Raw genomic sequence first — 16,032 nt, forward strand, 5'->3', positions numbered from 1 at the left:
CAAGGGAGAAATTGGGCAGAGAACTCAGATGTAGAGAGGCTGGAGGAGGGGGGGTTGCCTTGTCTGGTTTTGCCTATAGGCCGTTATTCAAAGGAAATATATTCATAGACTCATAAGAGTTGGAAGAGACTCCAAGGGCCATCCAGCCCAACCCCATTCTGCCACGCAGGAACTCTCATTCAAAGCATCCAGCCTCTGTTTAAAGACCTCCAAGGAAGGTCTTTAAACACCAAGAGGAAGGAGTGTGTTCCACTGTCGAACAGCCCTTACTCTCAGGAAGTTCCTCCTAATGTTGAGGTGGAATCTCTTTTCCTGGAGCTTGCATCCATTGCTCTATACTGTCCTGTTCTCTGGAGCAGCAGAAAACAAGCTCGTTCCCTCCTCAATATGACATCCCTTCACATATTTAAACAGGGTTCTCATATTATCTCTTCTCCAGGCTAAGCATATAATATGATAGTAATAGATATATGTTGCGTCTGGATCCTAGAAGAACTCAAAGCTCCTCCTTGGCCCCTTTCCTGTACTGTGTTTCTCAGCCTTTGACTGTCTGTCTCCCTTGGATTTCATCTCCCATAATCTCTGCCCATTGGCCATGCTTCCCAACCTATCTTGAGATATAAAATCCAAAATAGCTGCAGGGAAACCTTGGTCTAAAAGCATCATATCCCACTTCTTTCTCTCCTAGAGACCCAGTGTGGCATAGCAGTTTGAGCACTGGACAACGACTCCTGAGACCAAGGTTCAGTTCCCGGCTCAGCCATGAAACCCATTGGATGCTCTTGGGCAAGTCACACTCTCTCAGCCTCAGGGGAAAGCAATGGCAAACCTCCTCTGAACAACTTTTGCCAGGAAAAACCCCATGATTAAGGTCGCAGTAAGTCAGAAATGACTTGAAGGCACACAATGACAATAACAAATACAGTACCGTTTTTAAAGGATTTTAACTGCTTTAAATTTTATTGTCATGTTTCTATCTGTGAGGATTTTACTGTTTTGAACATTTATCGCAATGCTTTTGAAATAGTTTTGATCCATGAGTCGCCTTAGGTCCCTTCTGGGAGAAAGGTAGCATGCATACAAACGAATAAATCGAATGAATAAGCAAATAAACACCGTGCATGCTGTCTCATGTTACCACTATGTGTGCTTTCTGCATATAATGTGCATTCCCACATGCGCTTAAGCATCACATCATTTCCTATCACCCTACGTAGTTTTTGCCACCTTTTAAATTGTGCCTGCATGTATGTGTGTGTGTGTGTGTGTGTGTGTGTCCTAGACAAAGTAATGCAATACAAAGCAACAGAGTCCTCCTGTTGTTTATTATGGGAAGAAAGATGGAGTAAGGAAGGGGAGGGCCCCAATCCCCAGCCATGTGTTCAGTCCTTTTAGCCATTGGCTTCTTTGGAAAAGCATACCAGAACTACTGGGCCCATGATTGGATGCCAAAAAGCAATAGTCACTATGGAAAGATGTTGTCGTCCAATGATGGGCAAGGGGTGGCAAACCCCAGGAAAGGTCGATCCCCTTCATCCCTCTTCCTTCCAGTCCTTTCCAAGTGATGCTTCTCAAATACCCCCCTAAATTGGGGGGGGGGAGACTCTTTGGGAATTGGAGCAACAAGATGAACATGGATGACTGGAGCATTTTCTCCGGCATGGAGTGCCTCTGTCCTGCAGCATCCCTCACCTTCCACAAACTTCCACATCTTCCCAGAGAAGTAAAAGAGAGATCTAATATGCACCTTAGGGAATTAACTGGAGAAATATACCAACTCCCTTCTGAGGAGGTCTGGCAGCGAGGGAGTGTGAGCTTGTGCATGATTTGTTATCGCTGCTCATCCTTCCAGCGGTTGGTGCAAAAATATCAGCAAAACCTGAAACATCCCAGGTACTGCCATAGTGCAACGCAGAGCCAACAGCATCGCAACGACAGCTTACATGGAGAAAGTGTTGATAAAGAGAAAAGCAGACAGAGGTTATTTCTCATTCTTAAAGAGAAGGATGCTGTTATGCCAGTCTGGCACATGAAGATGTCTGAAAATAGGAGCACAATAGTTTTACAATGGACAAATGTTTGTCTATCTAACCTAGGACAGTCTACTTCTGAAGTCGCAGGCAGACAGTGGTCAATCCACATCCCTCCTCCTTGTTCCCCTTAAAACTGCAGATGCCAAAAACTGAGCCCTGAGCTACAGTTTTCTCCCCAGGACTCCTTTCCCTCCCTTGTTTTTTCATAGGCAGTCTCCGCACTGCAGAAATAATCTGGTTTGATACCACTGTAATAGCCATGACTCAATGCTATGGAATTCTGGACATTGCAAAGCTTTGCTTTGGTGCCACAGCAAAGTATATGTCCAGAAGTCCATAGCACTGAACCATGGCAGTTAAAGCGGTGTCAAACCGGATTATCTGATGCCCCAACAAACTGCAATGCCCAGGAATCCACAGCATTGAGCCATGGCAGTTAAAGGGATGCCAAAATGGATTATCTGGTGCCACAACAAACCACGATGCCCAGAATTCCACGACATTGTGTCATGGCAATTAAAGCAGTGTCAAACCGGATTATTTCTGTAGTGCAGAGGCAGCTTTAGAAAATTAATTGTTTGAAGCAGAAATCCCTTGTTTAGTTCCCCAGGGTAGCTGAATCTGTGGCGGTAGGGCTGTTTTACTCCAGGATTCCTCACCAAGTGAGATGTGTTTTAGACACCGGTCCCTTCCTCTGCCTCTAAGGAATCTTCTTCTGGTTCTGCTCTTGGTGCCAGCTGAGCAATGGGGGCACTTCCCAAAATGCCTCGACGGAGGACGTAAGGGCAGGAAGGGCCAGACGGGATGTCGGCAAAACCTGTTAAGAGAAGAAAGGTTGAAACTGAATGGTGGCATTAGTTCCTGATGGGTAGAGATGAAGGAACTGTGTAGCACTTTTGAGACTAACCAAGAAAATGACATTTCTACAATAAGCCTTCATGGACTCTGGTCATGCATGTCATGAAATGGACTAAAGACCACAAAAGCTTGTGCTAGAAAGGTCTTTTTCTCAGTTGCTCTTAACTGCTACACAGTTCCTTTATATCCTTTTATGCTGAAACAGCTGAACATGGCCATGTCTTTGATTTCTGTTAAGTGTGTTCCTACAATGCAACGTAGTGGTTTGAGCATTGGACTATTGGACTATGAAGGCCAGGGTTTGATTCCTTGCTTGGCCATGGAAAGCCACTGGGTGACCGGGCCGTGACAAGTCACACTCTCTCAGCCTCAGAGGAAGACAAACAAACAAATGTGGTCAAGAACACCCCCATAATATGGCCTTGGGGTCACCATAAGCTGGAAATGACTTGAAGGCACACAACAACAACAACAACATTGTCCTACCTGTCTATGGCATTGCAGGGAATGTTCTAAATCTGAGGTTAACCCTACCAAACTTAATCCAGCTTTGCTGTTGTTGTTGTTTGCCTAGAAGTCCTTTCTAACTTATGGCGGCCCTAAGGCCAACCTATCATGGGGTTTTCTTGACAAGATTTGTTCAGAGGAGGTTTGCCATTAACTACCCTTGAAGCTGAGAGCATGTCACTCGCCAAAGATAACCCCAGTGGGAATCGAAGGCTTTCATGGCTGGCATTCATAGGTTTTTTTTGGTTTTTTTCAGGCTATGTGGCCATGTTCTAGAAGATTTATTCCTGACATTTTGCCAGCATCTGTGGCTAGCATCTTCTCTGAAACCTATGGTCACATCGTATATATACATATCCAACTCTCTGCTATGCCAACATTCTCTGAGGATGCCAGATGCCACAGATGCTGGTGAAACGTCAGGAAAAAAACTCTTCTAGAACATGGCCACATAGCCCGAAAAACCCACAAAAAACTATAACCCAGTGGGTTTCATGGCCAAGAGGACAATCGAACCCTGGTCTCCAGAGTCGCAGCCCAACATTGAAACCATGCTAAAATATCACCTTTGGGATTTACTGGGGTGTGGATGTTCAGCTATGTATCAAACCCAACAATTCAACAAGCCACTGGCAGCTCAACAAATGGCACAGAGTTTCACACACATAGCGTTTGGAAAAGTTGTTTTGTTGGCGTATACCTCCCACCTAGTCAGGCTGTCCACTGTTCACGCTGGCTAGGAAATCTGGGAGTATTCATCCAAAAAAAGAACACATTTTCAAGCTTTGCCCAGAACAAGGGAGAATCTCATATCTCCCTAGAAGATGGTTGAATATTGTTCCTACTAGACAGAGTGTTGGTAACTCCCTCTCCATTTTCCTCACTTACCCTTCATGACCACCTCGGGAAGCCCATATGGTTCATACTGGGTGTCATCAAAGGCCACCGAAACACGCTCCCGTCGCCGGTGGGCATCCTCAGGTCCCTCCGTCTGGGTCTGGACATTTTTCCACTCCTTCTTCTCGGCAACTTTTTGAACTGCAAGACAAAGAACCCCATAAGTAGACAGAAATGACGGAAGTAGAGGGGAATCATGTGCTGCCTTCGGGAAGGAGCCCATAGTCCACTACTTTTTTTACTCCATTTATTTAATGCTGTTCTCCTTTCTAAAATATATCCTAAGTGCTTAACAATGCAATGAAATACATACCGTATATACTCGACTATAAGTCGAGCTCATGTATAAGTCAAGGGCAGGTTTGAGGGCCAAAATTATGGATTTTGATATGACCCATGGATAAGTTGAGGGTAAAATTTAGGGGCATGCAACAAAGGATGTAAAGGATGGTATATATGAGTTAAAGTACAGTACTTACGCTGACCTAAGGATAAGTCAACCCAGGTTTTGGGAGTCAATTTTTTGACTAAAATTTCCAGACTTATACATGAGTATATAGAGTAGTTTAAAAGTTTATCCCAATTTACATGAATAGTTTAAAATACATAGTTTCAAAGTTTAATACATAACTTAAAGGTATAAAGTATCCTGAATCTAAGTATCCTGATTTAGGAGCAGATATTGTTTTAGAGCAAGAGCTACCGAAGGTTTCACTTCAGTCAGAAACTCAAAGCACTATTAGCTCAGCCTCGGCTTCCCCATCTGGAAGATGGGAATAAGATCGGTTTTCCTTGCAATGTTGTTGTAAGGAGTGTTATAGGTTGTTGTAAAGACTGTTATAGGTTATGAACAGTGCAGTGCTCCAAACACTTCAAGAGCAGCATATGACAAGCGTTGTTGCATAAAACAACATATTCCTCTTCTCTCCTCCCTCTGCCGTTTTTTTGGATTCCTTCATATATTTCTGCATCTCTCCTTTCCTCACCATCTGCATCCTCTGTTTCTCTGTCATTTCCTGAACAAACTGGTCTGGGATTAATGGGGGTGCCATCATCTCCTCTTTCCATGCTCCTTGCCTTCCAACATGCCAGTTCGTTCTGCAGGGCCTGGTTTTCCTGCATGAGTTGAGCGAGCGAAGCCTTTAGCTGTAAACAAAGAGAAAAAGCATAATCTGACTATCATCCTTGTTGGGTCAGTTAAGACAGGGGTGTGAGATCCTTTTGGTCCGGAGACCAGGCCAGTGATGTTGGAAAAGGATCAAGATGAGGCTCAGCTTCACAAACTACATACTCATGGAATCACAGAGGCCTCATGGGCCATCAATTTTAAATCTCATTCAGTGCAAGATCTCCAGTTAAACCATCTCCAGTTTCTTTCTGAAAACATCCAGAGAAGGAGACCCCACCACCTCTCTAGGCAATTGGTTCCATTGAAAATTCTCTTATTCTCAAGATGTTCCTTCTAATGTACAATCAAAATCTACCCCCCCCTCCCCGGGTCTACCCTCTGGGGCAAAAGAGAACAGGGCCTCATTCCCACTACACTTTAAACCAGTTCACAAATAAGTTTGAAGCGGTTTAAATTACCCTGGTTCACAATGAAGTGATTCGGAGAGGGTGGGCATGCGCTAGACCCATTGAACCCGCGTCTTTTTAACACGGATTTTTCCCCACATCTTTTTGAATAAATTGATTCCGCGCAAGTGTGAACCAGATGCAGATTGGAATCAATTTAAATGTGACCTTTGGCTGGCTGGAGCGGGTCCATTTTGAATAGATTTGTTTGTCAATGTGAACCACAAGTGGGTTATTTTATTTTAATGTAAAGTCGAAGGCTTTCATGGCTGGCCTCCATAGATATTTGTGGGTTTTTCGGGCTATGTGGCAATGTTCTAGAAGAGTTTATTCCTGATGTTTCGCCAGCATCTGTGGCTGGCATCTTCATGATCCACTTTTGTGGATTGGAAACCCCCAGAATTCTCCACCAGCATGGCCGGTCACTTTACTCAGCTCTTAATCGCTGGCATTACCTTAGAAGAGGCATTCTTTCCCTGTCTTTCCAGAGATAAGGTACAAAAGGCATAAAAATGCGGATGGCAAACACCGAGTCTTTGCATTTTAAAAACCCACATTTCTTTTTGTTAAAACTGCGGCGTGCAACCCTTCCGTCAATCAACCCACAGCTTTTAAAATTTAATGTGTCTATCTCAAAAATTGACCCCGTGCTCAGCCTCAAAATGGGAACAACTGACCCCTTAGTTGGCAAGCAAGCAGATTCAAGACTAGGATGCACTCTGCAAATTAAAAGTGGACATGTATACTTTATTTATTGCGTGTATAAAAATGTTCTCACACCTTCTGTGCCAAATAACTCTACCATCACGAGGGCCAGAGATACTTTCTCTTTCTGGAAATAGTGTTAACATTCCCTGGGTCCTGCGCACGGGAAATCTTACTTGTGCCTCGGTCAGTTTCGCGTCCAGAGAGTGTCCTTCTTCCAGGTCATTGGCCCCAACGCCTGCTTTGCCTTCCTGCGACAGGGACGGTGGCTTTGCGCCATCTCCCATGCCTAGTTCCATGGCATACGTGGGGTTGGCTCTGGGTGATTCCTTCTCCCTCTGCTCCAGTGATGCCCGTAGCCTCTGGCCCTCAGCATTAGCCATATCCAAGGCCTTCTTGGTGTCTTCCAGCTCCTGGTGTAGGCTTTTCATAAGGCACTCCTTCTCTTCAGCATCTGCCAGCAGTTCCTCAACGTGGTGACTTTGCGTCTCCATGGCTTGCGCCAACCTTTCCGTCTGCCTCCCCAGCGTGGCCTGAAGGTTTTGAAGTTTTGACTGGACCAGGTTGGCTTGGGCTTCCGCTTCGGCCTTCCCGGCAGCTAAGGCGCGGAGATCCTCACGCAATGCCTCCACATTTCCCTCAGTCTCTCCTTGGTCTAAAGACTGGTCCTTGGTGAGGTCCTCTCCTTCAGCTAAGGGTGGTGTTTTGCCCTCTACAGCTGGGACATTTGTTTCTCTCTCCTCCTCTGGAACTTCTAGAGCTGCTTCTTCTTTTGCTGAGGTCACCTCTTCCTTCTCAGTCTCCGACTCAACCTTCTTTGCCACCTGCTTTCCATCCAAGGCCAGTACTTTGCCCCCAACTTGGTTGTCCTGGTTATCCCTTTTCTTTTGCCAGGAAACAGCTCTCAGTCCCAAGAGTGGTGCCTGCCTCTCCAGGGCCCAGGTTCGAGTCCTCTGTTGCTGCCAGCAGGTCTCTAGAAGGGTCTTGCGTTGGCACTCAGAAGCATCCAGGCGTCGGTGAAGGGTCAAGACCTCGGCTTTGAGGGCTTGTAGTTCCTCTCGGCCTCTCTCAGTACTCTGGCCCCGGGGAGTCACAGATCCTAAAAAGACACAGGCGATGATATCAGGAGCTATCAAAAAGCAATCAGCCTGAATATTTCATTTATTGGTCCATTTTAATTTATAACCCCCCAGTATGGAACCCAAGGCAGCTTTCATCTGGCCTTAATCCCATATTCGGTCCTTCTTTCCTTGTGGAATTATTTAAAAACTTGTGCACAATCACAACTTGGGGAAAAAGATTTTTTCATATGATAACGTCAGTGTGCATGATATATACTAAATATTGGAAAACTAGTATAATACCCTCTATAGAGGAATGGAAAGCTAAAGTAAATGACTTTGCAGTTATGAACAGAAGCGGGGAAATTTGGTATTAGAAGAATTGTAAACAAGTAAAGTGGATTTAATGCCAAGATAGATTTTTTAAAATAGGAAAAATATGACTGAATGTTTAAGGTTTGCTTATTTGTTTGCTTATTTGTTTATCTTTTAATGTAAATATAATAACAATTAAAATATTAAAGGGAAAAAAAGAAAAAAGACTTTTTCAAACCAGTTTCTAGACTATGGCTGCGATGGCTGGATGATTCTGGGAGTTACAGTCCAAAATTTCTTTTGCACAACAGGCACAAAGTATGAGATCTTGTTTCTCATCTTCACACATTTTATTCCCTCCTCCCTCCTTCATGAGTAAATTTTTTGGAAAGTTTTAAAAACACGCCAGCCAAAGTAAAATAGAAGAGCAAAAACAAAACTGACCTTCTTTGCAAAATAACTATCGCACCATAAAATAGATAACACATGAAGACTAGTGTAATTCCAAACACACACATACACAACACCTCTCACCTTTCTGTTTGATGGTGGTTCCTCGTTTCTCAGACAGTTGTTCCAAGCGAGAAGAGCTGACGCTTCGGTGGCTGCCACTGGAAGGAGCCAACTCTCTCCCCACAAAGCTCTGTTTTGGAAAGAGGAAAAGTGAGGCACAACAAAAAGGTTGCCCATCTTGTCACAATGAGATCCAGACTATTAAAACATCTAAGGTTTTTTGTGCGTTTTTCCGGCCATGTGGCTATGTTCTAGAAGAGTTTATTCCTGATGTTTCACCAGCATCTGTGGCTGGCATCTTCAGAGAATGCTGGCATGGAAAAGAGTTGGGTACATAGGCCTTGCCATCAGCAACATAACAAGCAACGATATTACGTTCCCTGCTCCATCTCTTGGACTGAGTGTCCTTGCCACTTGTCGGCTAATTCTGGATTCTGTTTCGGGTCACCACCATCAACATTTGTTCACCAGAGAGCCCAACTTATGATGGTGGTTGAACCAGATCGTCCAAGTTAATATCAACATATCACTTAAGAGTTTTTAAAGTCTTGGAACATATGGGGATTATGGCCCTTAGCGTCACGTTGTGTGGCCCTCCGGCTAACTCTTGTTGCTTGTTGTGGTGTGCTTTCAAGTAATTTCCGATTTATAGAGAACCTAAGGGGGTGACCCTATCGTGGGGTTTTCTTGGCAAGTTTCTTCCCGGGGGCGGGGGGGTTGCCATTGCCATCCTCTGAAGCTGAGAATGTGTGACTTACACAGGTCAAATATTTCTCTGAAGATGCCAGCCACGGATGCTTCTGGCAAAATGTCAGGAATAAACTCTTCTAGGACACAGCCACATAGCCCAAAAAACCCACAAAAAACCCCTATGTCACCCAGTGAGTTTACATGGCTGAATCAGGATTCGATCTCTAGTCTCCAGAGTCACAGTAATCTTATATGTAATCAATTCAGACCTGGGCAAGCGTCATCTGGGCATGGGCCATATATCCTTTTCCCAGAGGAGCACTATGTGGGTAGAAAAAGAGAAGCAGGGTGGCAGAGACAGCAAAAAGTGTTGGCTCACTTACGTTTTGTCTTTCCTTCCAAGGGACTGAGTCCCACAACGGGATGAAATGGCTGCTCACATCCAGTGTTGAATATTGAAGAGACCTAACACTCACCTTCTGTTGTTCCCTGCTTCGTCGCTGGTTTCCCACATCCTCTGACAGCCGTCTTCCTTTGCATCCCAGGGAAACGGCCTGTTACAAAACAATAAAACTGGTTACAAGGCCAATACAATAAGTGACAAAACTCACACCACAACTTGAAACTCATCTTGGGCAAGCAATGAAGCTTTTGCAGAGCCATGTACAACAAAACCCAAAATCCACAAAAAAGCGATACCTTCATTGGCCAACCAAACGGCAGAAAATGCATCATGCAAGCTTTCAGAGCTTCACTGGCTTCTTCGTCACACAAGGATGTTTTTTAAAAAATCATACAGGAAAAGAACACAGGCCTATGTTTTGTCTCAGATGTCGCTCGGAGTGTGGTGGAGTCTCCCTCCTTGGAGGTCTTTCAACAGAGGCTGGATGGCCATCTGTCAAGTATGCTTTGACTGAGAGTTCTTGCATGGCAGAATGGGGTTGGACTGGATGGCCCTTCTTGGGATCTCTTCCAACTCTACGATTCTAATGATTCTATGATTCTATGTTTTGTCTGTTGTCAGTTAAGATGGTCCGGAGGGATCTCAATGCAAGCAGAGGCCACTCTGTGTTTTTTGGCCAAGTGGGGTCAAAGGAGAGTAAATGACAGGCAATAAAATGTCAAATCCATTAGCAGCAGTGAAATAACTTTCATTGAAATTCAGGCTAGCTGCTGTTCTGTGTAAGGCTAACAGCCCCTTTCCTAAGCAAAATACCCTGATGAATTTCTCTGTATTGTTATATCCCAAAAAACTTTTAGGTTTGTTGTTGCTGTGTGCCTTCGTTTGCGACTTATGGCGACCCTGATGGGAAACGATAGTGGGATTTTCTGGGCCTGAGAATATGTGACTTACCCCAAGTTCATAGACTCATAGAATCCTAGAGTTGGAAGATACCCCAAGGGCCATCCAGTCCAACCCCATTCTGCCATGCAGGAACTCTCAATCAAAGCATCCCCATTGACAGATGGCCATGCAGCCTCTGTTTAAAGACCTCTAACCCAGTGAGTTTCCATTGCCATGTAGGGAATTGAACTCTGATCTCCAGAGTCATAGTGGTAGTTCAATTCACATACCACAGCACCATGCTGGCTCAACCTGCCTAGACATTCTCATATGAAATAGTACCGACTCTGCTCATAAAACCCTCACCAGAGTTAACCTATATAGGAGCTAAACAGACAAATACAGAGCCTTGGAAAGCTATGTTCTTAGGCAGCCACCTCCAGAACGGTTCCCCACCAGCCGGCCTGCCCACTGGCTATGCTTATGATGGAAGATGGAGTCCAAAAGGGAACCATTCTGAGTGCCTTATTGATCAGGGGTCGATAACCTTTGGCTACCCAGAAACCCCATCCAGCACAGCCATTGGACTGCAACTCAATGCAGAAACTGTGGCAGCTGTCGTCTAAAACATCTGGAGGGCCAAAGGTCCCCGAACTCTGAGAAGGCAGGAATGTCGAGCTCAGACTTTATGCCAATGTAAAGTTTCCCAGCATCACAGCATCACACTGAACCAACTCTTTGGTTTTCCATGGTCTGATCCAGACCATGGAAAATATCCCAAGGGACATCCCCTGCCATGCAGGAACTCAAAATCAAAGCAACCCTGACAGATGGACATCCAGCCTCTTTTAAAATCCTCTAAAGAGGAGGACTTCGCCACTCTCCAAGCAACATCTTCCACTATTGAACAGCTCTTACTGTTATGATGTTCCTCCTAATGTTGAGGTGGGATCTCTTTCCCTGTAGTTTGAATCCATTGCTCTCGGGTCTGTTCTCTGGAGCAGCAGAAAACAAGCTTGCTCCAACCCAATATGAGACCCCTTTAAATATTTAAACAGGGCTATCATGTCACCCCTTGACTTGCTGTTCTCCAGGCTAAACCTACCCAGCTCCCTAAGTCTCTCTTCATAGGGAATTATGGTTTCCAGACCTTCCACCATTTTGGTGGCCCTCCTCTGAACATGCTCCAGCTTCTCAACATCCTTTTTGAATTGTGGTGCCCAGAACTGGACACTTTATTGCAGGTAAGGCTTGACCCAAAGTAGAACTAGCGTGGTACTATTACCTCCCTCAATCTAGATACTACAGATCGAGACTACTCCACTAGATAGGGCTGCTATGTAAGCAGCATCTCTTATGAAACAGCCACTGCAGCCAAGAGAGACTCAAACTCTTCCCGAGAGAAGGCGCTTGTAAAAGTGCACTCTGCAGATGAGGTGCAGCCTTGTTAAATTTTTCTGGCCGCAGGGCTGGGCAAAAAGGAGGGTGGTGACAAATATTTGGCAGCCGCCCTTCGTGGCGCCTCTTGCAAATAAATCCAGGAGATAATTAATGAGACTAATAACATTGTCCCCAGCTTGGTCAAGGAAGGAGAACTTGAGGCCTTGATGTCAGGCAAGAGAAGTAGAGGTTGCTTTGTCACTGGACTTGAGACAGCAGCAAAGGGGGTACGCTCAAGAGTGTGGTATTCACAAGGCAGGGGCTACTTTATGAGATGATCCCTTCCTTTCCCATAGGGACTATAGCTTAGAAAGCCTATAGGTTATCTTTATAGTTTCAAGCTCCCCCCTCCTCCCTAAAGCAGAGTTTTGCAGTGATGTATTCCAAGTCTTCTAGTCCAAGTCTCAAGTCAAGGCTCAAGGCTCTACCTTGAAGTCGCAAGTCAAGTCTCAAGTCCTTGCAAGATGCTCTCAAATCAAGTCTAAAGTCTGGGAGCCAACTTTTAACAGAAGAAAAGGAGGTGGGGTGCATTTCTTGGAAGGAACAGCAAGTGTTTTAGGCAATGGGCTTGAGTTGGGGGTCGAGGTCTGAGCCTTCTAACACTTTTGGAAAGTTTTAGAAGGATCCTTCCACCGCAAGCCCATTGCCGTTCCCTTTCAAGAAATGTGTCCTGCGCTTTGGAAGCAGGTCTTGCCTGCTGCTCGAAGTGAATGGCACCAACAAGTCATTCATTCAAAATATACAAGTCTCATGTCAAGACGAGTCAGTGTGTCATTTTTGCCAAGTCGATCCCAAGTCAAGTCATTGAAGCAGCTTAAGTCCAATGTAGGACCAAGGCGACTGACTTGACTCTCAATCTCTGGAGTTTTGAAAATATATTTCTTTGAACTCACCGCCCTTCCAGTCTTTCACAGATGAAAAATAGGAGAACCGTAGAGTGTGCCCAAGTTGGCAAAACATTATTAATAAGGAAAACTGCCCAAGCTAAGGAGAGGCTGCAACAGTTTGCTTTTGCCTGAGACTACTGGGAAGAGCAAGACGCCATCCTCCTCCTTCTTTCCTACCTGCTGAGTTAATGGAGTGCAAATTACTTTTGACTTTGAACTCAGTTTGCAGCAATTGAAGTAAACTGAGGACAAAGGAGGAAAGGGGAGGGAAGAGAGAAAATCTGGGACATTTGTGAAGCATCTGAAAAAGTGGGATAACAGAGGATTAATCTAGGCAGTTGGAGGATATGGACTACGGTTCCGTAAAATCTCCAAGCAAGTGTGGCCACTAGAAACTAACTAGCCTAGCAAGGCCACTGGAAGCTAAAATAAATACCCATTTTAATAATTTTAATGGTATTGTTTCATTGTTAGTGTTTGTAATTATGATTTATTGGTTATGGTGGGTGGGTGGGTTTTTTGGGACATTGTATTTTATTGTATTTTCATGTTTTAATGTTGTTAGCTGCCTCGATCTTAATGGACAGGCAGGGTATAAAGCAGGCAGGGATTTAAGCATCCATGGATAGCGAGACCCCATTGTCCCCAATGGTGGCGGGCGCTTTTGTCGCCATTAGGGATAATGGGACTTGAGATCCCGTGGATTTTGGTATCCCATCTCTCTCTTTTCCCTGTTGCTTGTTACCCTGGGCAGCGTGCCAGGGCTTTGATAAACATTTAGATTGGCTGCCAGCCCAATTTTACAAGTCGAAGAGGCTAGGATCATGTAGATCACTACAGATGCCCTGGCTTCCAAGGGGTTATTCAGACAGCAAAAATAATCCAGGTAGAATCTGGGTTGAATCTTTGCTGTTCACATGTATTTCAAATGCATCTGAGAAAGTTATGGGTGGGGATGCCAAAACCCCCACTTAACCCTGCATAATCGATCTTGGGTATTTCCCCACATTTTTCCAAAAGATTTGCACTGTCAGCCGTGCAAATAACTGGTGCAAATAGAGCCAGGATAAACTGGGATCAAACTCTGCGTGCCTTGAACATACTTCGGATACATTCGCTTCATCGGCTCCGTCTTTATTCAAGTGCTGGCACACGTGAGCAACCGCATTTGCAGAAATGCGGTCCCATGGTGTGAACCACAAAACCGAAATGCACGAGTGAGATTATTTGTGCTAAAAAAAACCCTGCAACGTCTGAATAGCCCCCAAGCTGTATGGACCTACACCGGTCAGTGACATTGACATTCATTTGCATGGAGCAGCAAACAAAGAATCGAACGCTCAGACCTCTGGCTTACTCACCTCTGCCTGGTCTCCATGTTGCTTCTTCCATTGAGCCAGCTCCGCTCGGATCAACTCCAGCTGCTCTTGCATATTCCACAACTCCTTTTCCTTCTCTTGTACCCGGGCCTCAGCTTTGGCAAGAGCGAGCCTCAACTCTGAAGAGTGGGAGGAAAGGGAAGAAGATCACTGAGCAAGTTATGAATCATAGAATCGTAGAGTTGGAACGGAAGAGACCCCAAGGGCCATCCAGACTCTGTTTAAAGACCTCCAAAGAAGGAGACTACACTATACTCCCAGGCAATGTATTCCACTGTCGAACAGCCCTTACTGTCAGGAAGTTCTTCCTAATGTTGAGCTGGAATCTCTTTTCCTGGAGCTTGCATCCATTCCTCCAGGTCCTGTTCTCTGGAGCAGCAGAAAACAAGCTTGCTCCCTCCTCAATGTGACATCCCTTCAAATATTTAAACAGGGCTGTCATATCACCTCTGAACCTTCTCTTCTCCAGGCTGAACATCCCCAGCTCCCTAAGACATTCCTCATAGGGCAGGGTTTCCAGGCTCTTCACCATTTTAGTTGCCCTCCTTTGGACATGATCCAGTTTTTCAACATCCTTTTTGCATTGTGGGGCCCAGAACTGGACACAATATTCTAGGTGGGGCCTGACCAGAGCAGAATATAGTGGTATTATTACTTCTCTTGATCTAGACACTATACCTCTATTGATGCAGCCTAAAATGGCATTAGCCTTTTTAGCTGCCGCATCACAGTTAAAAAGGCCAATGAAAAAACAGCAAGCACAGTATAGGAAAGGGCACCCTGTAGGCAACTCGAAGAAGCAAGCCAATCCACACAGGTTAAAGGCTCCAATACCTTGGTTGTCCATCTTCAGGCTCTCTGCCTCAGATGCCAGTTCTGATGGCAATGACTGGCCTTCTTGCCCATTCTCTGTGGCACCCCAAGCAGCATCCTTCTGCCAGGCCTCCTTCCCACAAGGACCCCCAAGTGGGGCACTGTTGCCCTGGGTCTTCTAGAAAGGAAGATAAGCATGTTTCCAAGGCCAACGTTTCCGTTTTTAATGACTTACTGTGGCGTCTTACGAGAGAATAAAACAATTATAACGGCTTCGATGTAAATTACTAAAGTATAATACCAGAATGCAATTTTAAAGGGCAGTACTAAAAATGCAATCGGAAAATACAACAGTAAACTGCAAAAAGGAAAAATAAGAGCTATGCATGCAAACACAAAATACAGAATGAGACAGATAATCAGTTATGGTCAAAATTTAGAGCACTGATCTGAAAGTGCACAAGTTAAGTTTTTTGTAATCTTGTAATTTGGGTAATTTTTAAATTGCATTTTGGGATTTGTTTGTTTATTTATTTTGCTATGAGCTTGGGTTTTTTTTTAAACCCATAGTGATATAAAAATGTTTAATAACTTGTTCAATTAAATAAAATAAAGCCCAAGGTGATGGGGAGTTCTAGTACTTACTTGGGACCCGGATTCAAGGCCTTTGCATGGCTCTGCTTTGGTATCAGCACCACCTGAAGGACAGAGAGAGATTAGCTATAGGGCTTCTCACAGGTGGGAACCATGAAGACGGCCGGATGTTTTTGGGATTGCAAATTCCAGCAGTCCTAAACATCCTAGCCAATGGCGAGGAATGCTGGGAGCAGCACTCCTGCATCATCATCCCTGGGATAGATTTTAATATTGGCCATAGTGTGCGCATTAAGCATTAGAGTCACATGAACCCATCTCTGATTTATTCTTTGTCCATGTGATGTCTTCCCATCTTTAAGGGGCAGGAGCTTTAAAGATCTAAACATCCATATCCCCCTGTATGGTATAAGGAACATCCATATCCCCCTGTATGGTATAAGGAACATCCATATCCCCCTGTATGGTATAAGGAACATC

The 16,032-nt window shown here is 44.7% G+C and overlaps 1 protein-coding gene across 2 annotated transcripts in view; it reads right to left on the reverse strand.

Annotated features, from left to right (window-relative positions):
- Window positions 1-945: 945 nt before the first annotated feature.
- Window positions 946-16,032, reverse strand: part of LOC121915105 (centromere protein F-like) — a 23,979-nt gene continuing 8,892 nt past the window's right edge. The window contains exons 4-13 of one of the 2 annotated variants that reach the window (XM_042438963.1): window positions 15,604-15,656; window positions 14,980-15,136; window positions 14,128-14,264; window positions 9,631-9,708; window positions 8,486-8,594; window positions 6,752-7,674; window positions 5,282-5,441; window positions 4,287-4,436; window positions 2,693-2,850; window positions 946-1,938 (exon numbers count right to left, since the gene is read on the reverse strand). In XM_042438963.1, coding sequence (XP_042294897.1) covers window positions 2,708-2,850; window positions 4,287-4,436; window positions 5,282-5,441; window positions 6,752-7,674; window positions 8,486-8,594; window positions 9,631-9,708; window positions 14,128-14,264; window positions 14,980-15,136; window positions 15,604-15,656 — 1,910 coding nt within the window. In that variant the 3' untranslated portion in view covers window positions 946-1,938; window positions 2,693-2,707. Of the gene's footprint in view, window positions 2,040-2,692; window positions 2,851-4,286; window positions 4,437-5,281; window positions 5,442-6,751; window positions 7,675-8,485; window positions 8,595-9,630; window positions 9,709-14,127; window positions 14,265-14,979; window positions 15,137-15,603; window positions 15,657-16,032 lie in introns of both variants that reach the window. The other variant, XM_042438964.1, reaches the window with a different exon arrangement.

The sequence above is a fragment of the Sceloporus undulatus genome, chromosome 9 (assembly GCF_019175285.1).
Source record: "Sceloporus undulatus isolate JIND9_A2432 ecotype Alabama chromosome 9, SceUnd_v1.1, whole genome shotgun sequence".
NCBI lineage: Eukaryota > Metazoa > Chordata > Lepidosauria > Squamata > Phrynosomatidae > Sceloporus > Sceloporus undulatus.